The 13,663-nt window shown below is 37.6% G+C and overlaps 1 protein-coding gene across 1 annotated transcript; it reads right to left on the minus strand.

The window, feature by feature from the left end:
* Nucleotides 1-261: 261 nt before the first annotated feature.
* Nucleotides 262-2,700, minus strand: LOC131433776 (uncharacterized). The gene has a single exon (XM_058600370.1). The coding sequence runs from the start codon at nt 2,698-2,700 to the stop codon at nt 262-264; it is 2,439 nt and encodes an 812-aa protein (XP_058456353.1).
* Nucleotides 2,701-13,663: the final 10,963 nt, after the last annotated feature.

Raw genomic sequence — 13,663 nt, forward strand, 5'->3', positions numbered from 1 at the left:
GACCAAAGCGAGTAATGTACTTACAGAAAATTAAAGGGACCTTGTCAGAGGGAGAGCTGAGCAGATTTATCGCTTTATTCTGTCTGCGGCCTGAGAGTTGTATGATCTGACTAGAAGTTGCATATTAAGTCAACTTCTAAATCTAGAAAAGTATATGGAATTGAAAATAAATTGTGGTTAGAAAAACATTCATATTAAATTTCGTCTTTACATATTTTTGTGAACTACGAAGATATGAAAATTAAATGCTCATTGAAACTCTCATTCTTTTTGCTGTAAGAATTTCACATTGATTGGAAGTGCGATGCGCTTCAATCGAAGATTGTCCACGTAGCGCAAAACATAACCCACCGTACGCAATAATCTGGTCCATCGCGAAAACCTGTCCCATGAAATAAGCTTTACTGTTTTCATATGCTGAATTACACAAACTCGCCGTTCCTCTATGGTACCGGAAATCACTTCCGGTTGTTTTGGCCATCGGTTCTGAGAATCATATAGAATACTGGACCCTCGAAACCATCGACTGTCGGGTTCTAAATTAGGGCCGGTTCCCCATTTCGTTGCCTCGTCCGCCACGTTCTGCATACTAGCGATCCATCTCCATTCCGCCGGGCTCGTCAGAGTGAGAATTTCACCTACGCGGACCGAGACAAACTGACGGTAGATACGTTGATCAGATACAATCCACGAAAGCACTGTACGCGAATCGGTCCAGACAAACCTCTGATGGATGGGTAAAGTGTGAGTGGAACAGATACTTTTAAGCAACCGCGCACCTATCACTGCCGCTTGCAGCTCCAACTTTGGAATCGTCAAACTCTTGAGAGGGGCTACTTTCGATTTGCCCGCCACGAGTGAACGTTGGATTTTTCCCGAAACAATAGCACGAAAGTATGCAGCACAAGCATACGCTGATTCGCTCGCGTCCACAAACACGTGCAGCTGAATAGACTCGATTTCTGGCGATATTTTATCGGGAAAATAACAACGTGGAATCCGAACTAAATACAGCTTACGAAGCAGCTCTGTCCATTTTTGCCATCGAGCCGTTAAGGCTTCCGGTACGGGATCATCCCATCCAGTATTACTACGCCAAATGTCTTGTATGAGAACTTTCCCATGAACAATGAGATGCGAAAGTAAGCCCAAAGGGTCGAATATTTTCATAACGGTTGACAAGACCTCTCGTTTCGTCGGCCAAACTGGCACTGGATCGGACGCCGCTGTATATGTGAAAACGTCCTCCGTTGGGATCCATTGCATTCCCAACACTCGCTCCATCCCGTGCGGATTACTGGATACCGCAAGACTTTTCTCTGTGACGGGCTTAGTATCTCCGACCCGTTTCCGAAACTCCTCACTGTTCGATAACCAAAAGTGTATCTCAAAACCTCCGCGGGAGTGGATGTATTTTACTTCCTCCGCTCTCTTGATGGCATCCGCTACGCTGTCTACGCTGTCCAAATAGTCATCCACATAGTGCTTGCGTTCAATCGCATCTGCCGCATGTGGAAACTGATTTGCAAATTCTCGGGCGTTAATGTTTTTAACATATTGAGCCGAGCAGGGCGAACTAGTCGACCCAAACGTCGCAACATCCATGAGGTAAACTTGATGTATCATGGATGAGTCGTTTCTCCAAAGGATTCGCTGAGCATGTCTGTCCTCCTTTTTCATCAAGATCTGGTGGAACATTTCCCGAATGTCGGCGCAAATGGCCACCTTGCGCTCTCGAAAACCGCTGAGTACGCCGGAAAGAGAAGTGAGAAGATCGGGGCCCTTAATTAACATAGTATTAAGGGAAATACCATCTACGGTAGCCGCTGCGTCGCAAAAAATCCGTATTTTCCCAGGCTTTTTTGGATTTAGTGCTACCCCAAGTGGAAGATACCAAATCCTCCGCGGATCGGCGTCATTCAATTCTTCTGCGGTAGCCAAATGGATATAACCTTTGTGCCGATATTCATCCATTTGCTTTGTAACACTTCTTCCAATCTCAGGATTCTCTTTCATTCGTCGTTCAAAACATATCAGTCTTCGGAAGGCCATGGCGTAACTATCTGGCAATTCAAATTCGTCGTATCTCCATAATAAACCGGTTTCATACCGTGTTCCGACGCGCTTCGTGGTTGTCTGTAGAAGGTGTAGGGCGCGTTGATTTTCTCTGGAGTCGGGAGCTTCTTGCAGCGATATTCCCAACAATTCCACCGAAAAATAGTGCTTGACAAGCTCGTGCAAAGTCGCCATATCCTCCGCACTCTCACGTATGTACAAATTGTAATCGTTTTTCACACCTAATGTAGCAGTTCCGTGCACTGAACATCCTAATCGTGTCTTTGTAGCGACGGGATCACCCATATTTCCCTCGCGCGTCTTGAGCGGAACAGCCAAATGAGCGTTGTCGATTCCAATCAGAACCCGTGGCGTAATATTTACGTAACTTTCGATAGGCAATCCTTGCAGATGCGGATACCGTTGAAGCAAATCACCATAATTGAGTGACTGCTTTGGTAAAGCGAGATTATGCACAGTTCGTGCATTCGAAAGTTTATAAACTCGTGATGAGTTAGACCCGGATATATGACAGTCGATTTTCAGCGACGCCTCTTCAACCCTTTTGACGCTCGCAGTCCAAGTAAGACACAAATCTTCACTTTCGCCTTTCACGCCTAACTGGTCGGCAATACTCTTCTCCATGAGTGTTATCGAAGAGCCATCGTCGAGGAATGCGAACGTCTTTACTACACGGTCTCTTGCTTGCAAAATTACAGGCACAATCAGGGTTGCTGAAATTCGCCTCACGCAACTCATTAACGTTCATCGCCTGCGAACGATTCAAGAACGGAGACAGCAAAGCATGTAATGCCGGACGAGGCAAAAGCTATGCTCAATATGTGACTGCCTGAGCGACTCGCAAGAGAGAAGAGATCTTGCTTTTCATGCTTGTTGCTATTCCGCCGTGAGCCATTCTCTACCATTTCAAGAGCAGGTATCATCAGGCACGAGTAGCGCTTACATTGAGTCAATTTTTGACTCACTGCGAGTCAAAATGCCAGCAATCATGAATGCAAGTGTACGAAAAAAATTGAAGACAAAAATTAGCGATGCGATGGAAGCAATTTTTTATTTTGCTTAGTTTATTTGTCTCGTAGATATTGCCCTGATAAAAAGTGTGCGTTGAACATCACAAATTAGCTTGGAAAACTTTAAACGTAATATCATTACTTATTATTGGAAGATGGCGAAACGATTGGGGTGGATAAAAATTAAACTGATAAATAAAACTGATAGTCTACTTCAAAACGTCGTTTAAAATCGTATACTAATGTACATATAATGTACTTCCTACTGCAATAAAACTAATGAAACAGTTTATTCAGATTTCACCGAATACTATTCTCACGTTCGTACTCCGTGCTGTTGAAATTTTGCGGCAAGTAATGGCAGATAGATTTTAAAAAAGCTGGAGTTGAATCACCTGAGGGCAATCACTTTTGTAAAGTGAAAATTTTGCAGTTTATATGGCTTATATAAGAAATAAAATAAAAGGAATTATTTTCCACATATAACTGTAGCAACACTTTTGATTCTCTTTCGGGTTGGTTTGATATTTATTTTATTTATGATTTTGAAAATGGACTGAAATATCTACAGTGATATTTTTTAAATCACATATGATTATGAATGATCAAGTCCAATACGCAATATCAATATGCAATGCAAATAGAGTGACAAAAATATATTCTGAATATTGATTATAGAGGCAAGTCTAATCTTTTAATTCCAGGGATGATTTATTTTCTCATGTTTTTATTATATTAAACACAATTTAACGCTTCTTCGCATAGATTTGATTTATAGAAGTAATAGGAGTGCAGGGTTTTCCACAACGTTTGAACCTACTGAGACGCCATGTAACTGCTTGCTCTGCAAAAATCAAAGAAATTAAGAAGAATGGCTAACAAAGAAATAGTCATTACTAACTAAATTCTCATTCAGCATCTTTTACCATACATCTACGCAAATTATCGATTAGAATAACTGTACTACGATCAGGAAATTAAGACTTTTAAATTGAGAATCACGGTTGTGGTTCCGGCCAACTGCCACAGGATGTCGAAGCATTTTGTAAAACGCAACATAAAATTGGAGGAATAGATGTTCCATTGAAATTTACTTTTGCATTTTTGTATCGCCTTATTAACTTAGTCCTATTTTAATGCATTCATTAAATTTTTGCATTTAATATTATCATTTTTGGAGTTTCACAAAACTATTGCCTCGTAAGTTTTGCTTCCAAAAGCAAACAGCAAAATAATAACGTAATGTGATATCAGTTGAGAAATTGATGAGCTGAAATCAAATTAAGATTACAATCTGATATTGCTGTCAAAAATGTATTGAAAATAAAATGTTCTACAATTGACTCCCGAAGTGATCGGTTTAGCTTTTTTTTAAAAAAGAACATCCGCTAGAAGAAATTGTAAATTCAATTTCATAACATTTTACAATATTCATATTACAGAGGAAACGATTTCAATTTGAAAAATAACACAATCCGCGTGGTTTATCGATTTGTCAGATAGTGCGATTTAGAATTTTTGTTACTCATATCACACATTCAGTTTTGAAACTACTCATTGTATTATTTACCTTAAAACTGTGTTGAGCAAAAAAATTTTTACGTGAATACTTCAAGGATCACATACAAAGAGTCCAAATGAAATATAATTCTGTTATCACATAATCAGGAGATAGTAGGAGAATATAGGATCAAGAAAAAAAATATGCATTTAATTCCACTTTATTTAACGTCACTAATGTCACGAGACAGATAATTTTGTTGTGTTTGATTGTATGATACTTGATTTTTAGATATTTATTTCGTTATTGGAAACTGCGGAAGGTCTTCATTGCACGATTATCAATGGCACAGTTTCCAACAAGTAACTGTAGAGAGTTTGTTTGTTTTTGATAATAATAGAAATATCATTCTTCAGTAAAATCTTATGTTGGCCTCCAAATTAGTGCCTTATACAAAATTATAGAAGTTCTATTTCGGTTTTAGTTTCTATTATATTGTAGCTCTAACGCCCTGTATATTGAATGTGACGGAATTATTTGGTGTTTATGGTTCTTCTAGTGTTTGTACGAACTGATAGTGTTTATCATCAAAGTTGGTCTCAACTTTTTTGGTAGTTGACTTGGTTCGACACAACTTGTCTCGAAGTCAATACAAATACTATTAGTTTATTATGAATGATTAACATGAAATTAAAAGCAATCATCACATATGTTTATAATTATTAAGGAAACGATCGTCGAATGGCTTTGTAATCGGTATATAAATAGTTTCACGATCATGAGAAACAATAATAATTGACAAAAACTTGGGACTATTACTTCTCAGGCATAATAAACAACCCTACATTCGACCGAATGAAAAATACCAATTTGGCATTTCGAATGAGGTATAATTTGTTTGGAAAAGTCGAACTCGATCGAAACACAAAATGAATTTATTATAGAACTACGGAATAGGAGTGAAAGTTACATATTTACGACACACAAAAACGCTCCATTAATAACCCTTTACAGTTTGATGTTTAATCAATAACATATTCTGGTAGGTATCAAAGTTGTCCCTAACGCTACAAATCACGATTAAAGTATAGCAAACACCGAAGAAATGTGCAGTGAAGACAATTCAAAAAGATTCGACATCTTTCTTATAAGCTTTATACAGGAATAAAATTTTATCCTGGGCGGTCATTCAGTTGTACCGCCATACGTCGCAGAGAACGAATCACCGTGAGTAGAAAATTCGACTCAACGCGAGTCATCATCACCACCGAATAGCTTTCTACCTAAATGCTTCGAAACGAACTCACTGTGAGTCAACAGAGTGCATATAAGATGCTTGCTTGCTTTGCCAAGCGGTTCAATTCTCTGAGTGGAAGAAAAGAATGAATAAAGCAGACACGGAATATATACAAACTGCTCGCCGCACGGGTAGAGCATCGCCGGTGAAGAGAATAGTTCACGAGTAATGTTTCATTGATAGGATCAGCAACCTTGGGCACAATGCGGAATAATGGTGAAAATCCTTCCCGATTGTGATTGTTAACATTAGCATACCCGCTCAACTTCGCACGCATTACGTTCGTCGAATGCAGTAACGGGTGATGCTCGTATTCGCAGCCGCCAATGCCACAACGCGTTTTCATCTTACAGGGACGACGTCCATGCGAAAACAAGCAACATCTACAGAGAGAGTGCTTCTGAATTGTTTTCCATCGTTCGTCTATATCTAATTTCCGAAAAACCTCACATTCTCTGATTCTATGGTTGGGGTCATGACAAACTAGACATTGTTTACCTACTACCTCGGGTGTAGTAGGAAGCCTAACCGTTTTGGTAAATTCCTCGTTGTGTGTGAATACAACATTCTTCTTCTCCGTCCTGTCGTGTTTACTGACCGGTTTAGAGTCAATAACGAGAGTGACGTCCGATGCGGCAGACACTATAGTTGTCATATACTGCGCAAAAACCCGAAGATCGACGACCGAATACTGCCTTTTATACAATGCCCGGTTGAGTTTTAGATGCGCTGGAAGTTTCTTGACCAATTCGAAAAGCAATGTCGGATTACTCAAGTGATCATTTTGATTACAAGCCGTAAGATGATCACATAGATTTTGGACCGCCATGCCAAAAGAAATAAGCGTCTCTAATTTTTCGGGTTCGGGAGTTGGAATATCTCTTAACCGTTTTAACAAAGTGTGTATTAAAAGTTCCGGTCGCCCGTATAATGTTTGAAGGGTATCAATTACATGCGGCACTGAGGACGGCAGCAGAAGTCTACTGCGCACCGCCTCCAACGCAGGCCCACGTAAGCAACGCTGTAAACGAACTAAATTTTCGGCATTCGTGTAGCCACATGCTTGGGTTGAGTTAGAAAATGAACTAACGAATAGAGGCCAATCCTCCGGATGGCCAGTGAAGATCGGCAGATCTTTCGGCATAACCTGACGCGCAGCAAGTTGCTGCGGTCCGAGATCCCGTCCCTGAGACAAGGTTGTTCAAAAAGTGCATGTCGTGCTGGCAAAGCAAATGGTGGATCATAATGAGGCTTCGGGAAATTGCTGCGTTGCCACTATCAGTTGCAGAATAAGGATTGGTACGCGGAAGGTTCGAATATTGGTATTCGTCATACAATCTCGGCATCTGTGGTGGATAGGATATATGCTTCTCCCCTAAGTACTTATCTGATCCAGCTGGACGCGTAGAGGCAAATTGCATATTCGCTCTAGGGTCATTAATCTCGACAGCATCTTCCTGTTTCTCTCCCATCCGAAAGGGTACAGTTGTCGAAGTCGTCATTTGGCGAGGTGCTGTATCTTGGCTAGTTGGAACCATAGAACTGGTCTGTCCTCCAGCGGGTTGCTTCCATCCCCACCATCTGCGTTGGCTTAGTCGTGACATCCATTGCTGGTAGAGTACATCTGGTTCCCCTAAAGGCTGGCATTGTCCAGGAGGACGAGTAGATTGCATATTTCCAATAAGCTCTGAGTTTGCGATTGATCGCAGCGGAAAAGTTCTGACAGCTCCTTCAGCAGTCATTTGCCAGTGAATGTAGCTAAAAGCTAAAATTTTATTTAATTTTATACTTTGTTTTATGAAATCAATAATACTTTTGCTTACATTATATATAACCTCAAAGTTTTAATTGCAGTACATCCCAACAATTCAGTCAAGTAATATTTAGCTATAAATGTACGATAGTTTAGGTGTTTAACTTAGAAATACAAATTTAGTTTACTCACTGTTACAATAAATTCAGTTCACTTCGTAGTAAATTATTAAATTAAATCTAACCGAATTCACGCGTCTTACCGTAATGAAAGTTCAACGTATTTTTTCTTTCGTTATTTATCCGATCTGCCAACTAATCTTACTCTTACAACTAAGTCACCTTTTGAGCTAACACTTCCCACATTATCAGAACAAATTGGCTCAAATGGCACGTTCCCCTTGATATTTGGAGTTTGGTTCTTTTTGTTTTGTGAATCAATTCCGAATCGGGGAGAAATTTTCATTCGGAATTTCATGTGGAAATCATAATGAATTCCGAATCAATTCCAACTCCAGTGCAACAACCGATTCCGAATGAATTTCGCCTACAACCGGTTGATTCGGAAATCAGTCGGAATTGAGTGAGAAGATGCGGACTGAATTGTCAATTTGTCTTCTTCTTCTTCTTCTTTCCCGATTTTGCACGTTTTCGTGCTGACTTTCAGTTTATTTTTAAATGAAAACATTACATAACTGATTATACACATTGAAATCTTCATGTTTTTCGGATATACAGAACTAGTAAATAACCAGTTCTCCTTAGAATTCCAACCTAAACTGTTGAAATTCGCTGGAAATTAACAAAACGGCCTACCTCAGTCAGCATCATCCATTCCTCTAGCTGGAGTGTAATGAAATTGCTTAAGTCGCCTAAATTTTACACTAACACATTCATAAAATGAGCGAATATTCAATGACATTTATAATGTCACTGTCAATCAGGTTGATCGAGCAGCCAACTCAGGCGAAAATTCTAGCACTGAACCGATCGAGCACTGAAAAATCATGCAGTCGAGTAAGAATTCATTACGCATTCCGTCATTTCGATAATGTGGGTTCTTGTTCTCGCTCGCTTGAAAACTCAACAGACCGAGGGGGCTCGTTGGGACCGGCCGCGCAAACCGTAACACAGATTTTTCATACAGGGTAATACAGATTTTCTCTGAAAATATTTGGCATCTCTGGTACAAACGTACTATAACCCACATTATCAGATCCGAATGAATTCCGAATGGATTCCGAATCGGCGAGAAATTTTCATTCGGAATTTCATGTGGAAATCATAATGAATTCCGAATCAATTCCAACTCCAGTGCAACAACCGATTCCGAATGAAATATCTCCAATAACCGGTTCGTTTGGAAATCATTCAAAATCGAGTAAGAAAAGCTAAATGAATTGACGTTTAAGATTCTTCTTCTTTCTTTTCTTTTTGTTTTGTTTTAGATATATATATATATATATATATATATATATATATATATATATATATATATATATATATATATATATATATATATATATATATATATATATATATATATATATATATATATATATACATATATATATATATATATATATATATATATATATATATATATATATATATATATATATATATATATATATATATATAATACAAATAGAGCAAAAGGTTGTATTTAAACGATATTTATTTATACATAAATTCACAATAACTGCAAAATAACATGTTGAGTTCATCTTCCCATTTATATTTTTATTTAACACGGCTCTACGTTGATCGAGTTAGGTAAAGAAGGGCAAATACCTTGGCGAAACCATTTCAATAGATCATTTACTGCTATTGTTGATATATTGTAATGTGAAGACCACGATATGAGTTTGTTGGCTACATCATACACTTCTACAGTAGCAGATTCATCATCCGAATCACTGTCCATTACGTATTCATTCTCTTCATCCCGATCCAATAATTGATCCATAACATTATTATCATCTTCTAACGGTCCAGTCTCGTACAATTCCACTGTTTCGTTCCGAAAATCCATAGAATCACCGAAATTTTCATCGTAGACAACAATGTCGTCCATTAGCACAGATCTTTCGTCATTACGTTGTCTAATTAGTAGAACCCCACTTTCCTGTAAACGTACGGCTCTATCGATTTCACGTTGCACTCTTCTATATCGGGTGCTTCTCGACATTTTTATAACTAATATAGAGTTTTATAATCATAATAATAGTAAAAATCAAAATTTACCTTCGAAGCTGAACGAACACAATCTTTTTTTTTACTTTTTTCACGTTTTTCACATGTAGTTAATGACGTTTAATACAGTGGTGTCAGACGAAAATTCTAGCACTGAACCGATCGAGCACTGAAAAATCATGCAGTCGAGTAAGAATTCATTGCTCATTCCGTCATTTCGATAATGTGGGAATGATTGGACAGTGTGTTCTGGTACACTAAAAAAAATCCACACGTTAACCTTATGTGAAAAAACACGTAGATTCCAAAAATGGCGTTGTCATCGAAGTTTACGTGATCTTCTTTTCAACCAGAGGATCATGATTGGATATGTTGTCACACATATATTTTATGTGACACGCACTTACTTGAATTCATTTTGTCATGTTCATTTTGTGCTCGCAATATGGCGTCAGTTGAACCTAGCTAATTTTTATTATACTTTCAGATCTAATATTAGTACCAAGCAGTGTATATATATATATATATATATATATATATATATATATATATATATATATATATATATATATATATATATATATATATATATATATATATATATATATATATATATATATATATATATATATATATATATAAGCGCGGTGCGCTGCATCGAGCGTATGAAATGTCCAACAAAGTGTGATAGCTTACAAAGTTTACAATTTTTTTTTATTCAATATTATAATATAATTTTTAGGCACACTGCTTAAGCTCTAAGATGCCAAGGGTATTTACTAATCTTAATTACGACTAACTTAACACTAGAATAGTATCATTATGTAATGTAGCGGTAGCGGATTCTCGAGAAGCGATCGGTAGTGGCCGGTGAATTGAATATTGCATGAGGGTCTTCCATATGCCGTTGGCGAAGATCCATGTTGGCCGCATCCTTCGGTCCGTGGGGGTCCTACAAAGTTTACAATGGTCTCTATTTTCTTCATTTACATAAACGCAACTGGAATTTTGAACACTTCTGTTCGCATTATCTGCAAAAACCAGATTTTTTTGGTGAGTTTTCATAATATTTTTGTGAATATAAAAAATTAGGTATAGGATTCGCTCGAATTTTGGGAAAATTACCCGATACCCGGAAGGCCAACCGATTCAGCACGACGAACTGAGCAAATGACCATGTGTGTGGTTAGTTATGTGTTGTTCACAAAGAGGTCAAGATCTCAGAGATGGCGAGACTAGTCACAAATGAAAGGTCTTTTCGTCAGCCAATACGCAACTGATTGGTTTTGCGATTTGATGTTTAAAATTTTCAGTTTTTTGTATTTGCAATAATTGGATTGCATAGTTTGAAGTCATAGATTGTAAAAATCCATTCACTTTTAACAGAGTGCTCAGTGGTCCCAACCACATCAAAATACGTTTTCTGTTTGAGTTTCAGAGATTGATTTTGGGACTTCATTGCATTCAGAAAAATTTTTGTTTGGAACTGTCTTCTTCATTGAATAAAATCAAAGTTATCATTAATCCACTTAGAAGTGAGTTATAAGTTTTAATTTGCATACTTTGCGTGGTAGAGAATTCAAGCCTTTTGAAGAACATGTTACTACAAGAAAATATGCCGAACACTTGGGCCCTTTAAAATGCATCGGTGTCGATATAAGGAGCATAATTGATATGAGGCTCCCAAAATGTAGTTTTTTCATCATAACTTTCTTAAACACACAGATGAAAAAGGGAATTGAGGGAACCACGTGGTATATTCACAATTTATACGCGACCCACTGTGCTCAGGCCTTAAATAAATATGAAAATACACTTTTAGAAATGAGTGTCTTAAGATTCGTTACTAAACGTAGCACTCTAATATGCGTTAGTTGTTTTCAAAACCTGTTGGGAGGTGTAAAAATGTTCCTTCATTATTTGTATCTAAAACAAATGATAACGAACGAGTCTAAAATAAAACAATCACTGGTAGATAAAAACTGACTCGTTGTTTACGTCACTTATATCATCATATCTCTGGAACTGGTAAGGATAGCCACTTGATCTTCAAACTTCACCAATAACTCAATAGTAGATTTCAAACGAACCTAAGTTTGTTTCAACTGATTCAGGATTCTACACACACAAACACACATATACACACAGAGAAACATTTTCCGATCTCGTCGAGCTGGTCGTCTGATCGAACTCGATCAAAAGTCGTTTTTTTCAGCAATTCTATTACCCTTTATAGAAGAAGGAAGAAACAGAATATTCAAATGTATGTAGTGAGATATCGACAAGTAGTAAAGATACCTAAAAAACGGGATAATACAAACTTTCGCCTTTTAGCGAACTATTGGTGCGCAAAACAGTTCCCTGGAGAAACTCATTGTCATTTCGCTCTTCCTTATTTTATTCCCTTCCTCAACGATTTATGACGAAAACTAGAAAATTTTACGGTTTGAAAGATATTTTCAATAACCTTGCTCGTATTTCATCTGTTTATGCAAAAAATATTAATTAAAATAGTCGAGTTTAGCTTGTAAAACCAAGGCTAAGGATATTAAAGAGTACCGCGCTGACGACGCCAGCCCTCACAAGGTGTCGCTTTAATCGCTATTTCGAGATATGCAGTTAGCCTATAAGATTAATATCTGAAGAATTCCCGGCTAGTCAAGAATGGTGACTTTTTTCCTTCCTAAATACGTTGATAAACGTATAAAACAGTGGAATAACTGTTAAACCATTTTTATATCGTGGGAAGTAACAACAACATTTCAGAGTAATATTAATTTTTCAGCATTGGTTTAATAATTTGATCAGGGACTGTAGTTGGGGTCTCAATCATAACCTCAACATTGTTCAAATTTTGTGGATTTTATTAGGTTTTTTACCGTCACTGCTAACCTCAATCGGATGAACACATTTTTATCAAGGATGAATACTTGTTCATTTGTGTCGTCACGATAAAAAAGCTAATGGATTAGGACATATCACGAAACAGCGACAAGGCAAACAGTTTCTAAGTTGATGTTTATTTTCTTTCGTTTCTTTCTTTTGAGACGTCAGGGAGGGCCTTTCATCTCGGTGCAAACAAATAACTTGTAAATAGTAAGTACTCTACGTTTGCTTAACGAATTATGTTGATGCGCGACGCAGCATTAGCAGATCAACATAATCTGCTAATGAACTGATGAGACGGAGGCGAAACGAAAAAAATGATGTTTGATTATTTGTTTCGATTATTTTCTGTTGTATGAAATGGGGTTTCACGACTGGACCATTAATCAAAAATAAGAATAAACGAAGAAAGGTTTCCATTAGTTAGGCTATGTGTGAGTACAAACTAATATATAATAATCAATGCATTTACCATTGCGGTGGGACAACAACTTTAGATCAATTTGTGTCGTCTTCGCTTGATGCCAAATCTAACCCAGTTACCGCCCTTACTGCTATCAAACCGTTTGTTAGAAGCCATTTTCGAGCCTAATTTCAACGTCGTAGAACTGAAAACTGAGTAATTTTCAATCCTGATTGTTAATCGGTCCATACACGATGATTTAAAGTGTCATTACTAAAAATAAATGTCATATTTAATGAACGTATAAGGGCAGCAATGACGAATTCTTCATACAAAATTGGAATGTCATTACTTAGTAATCATTATAAATGGCATTAATGATTCTCGTGTAAGGGCCGTTTTATATCGTGTTTGTTCACACCCTCCGCTTGTATGTGCCTTGCAGATTTCCCCCAGGTACCTGGTAGCGTCTGCCAGAAAATTTTACCGGAATGCTGGCAGAATAACGGCAAGAGTCTGGCAACAATGCAACAACCGTTTAC

The sequence above is a fragment of the Malaya genurostris genome, chromosome 3, assembly GCF_030247185.1.
Source record: "Malaya genurostris strain Urasoe2022 chromosome 3, Malgen_1.1, whole genome shotgun sequence".
Classification (NCBI taxonomy): Eukaryota; Metazoa; Arthropoda; class Insecta; order Diptera; family Culicidae; genus Malaya; species Malaya genurostris.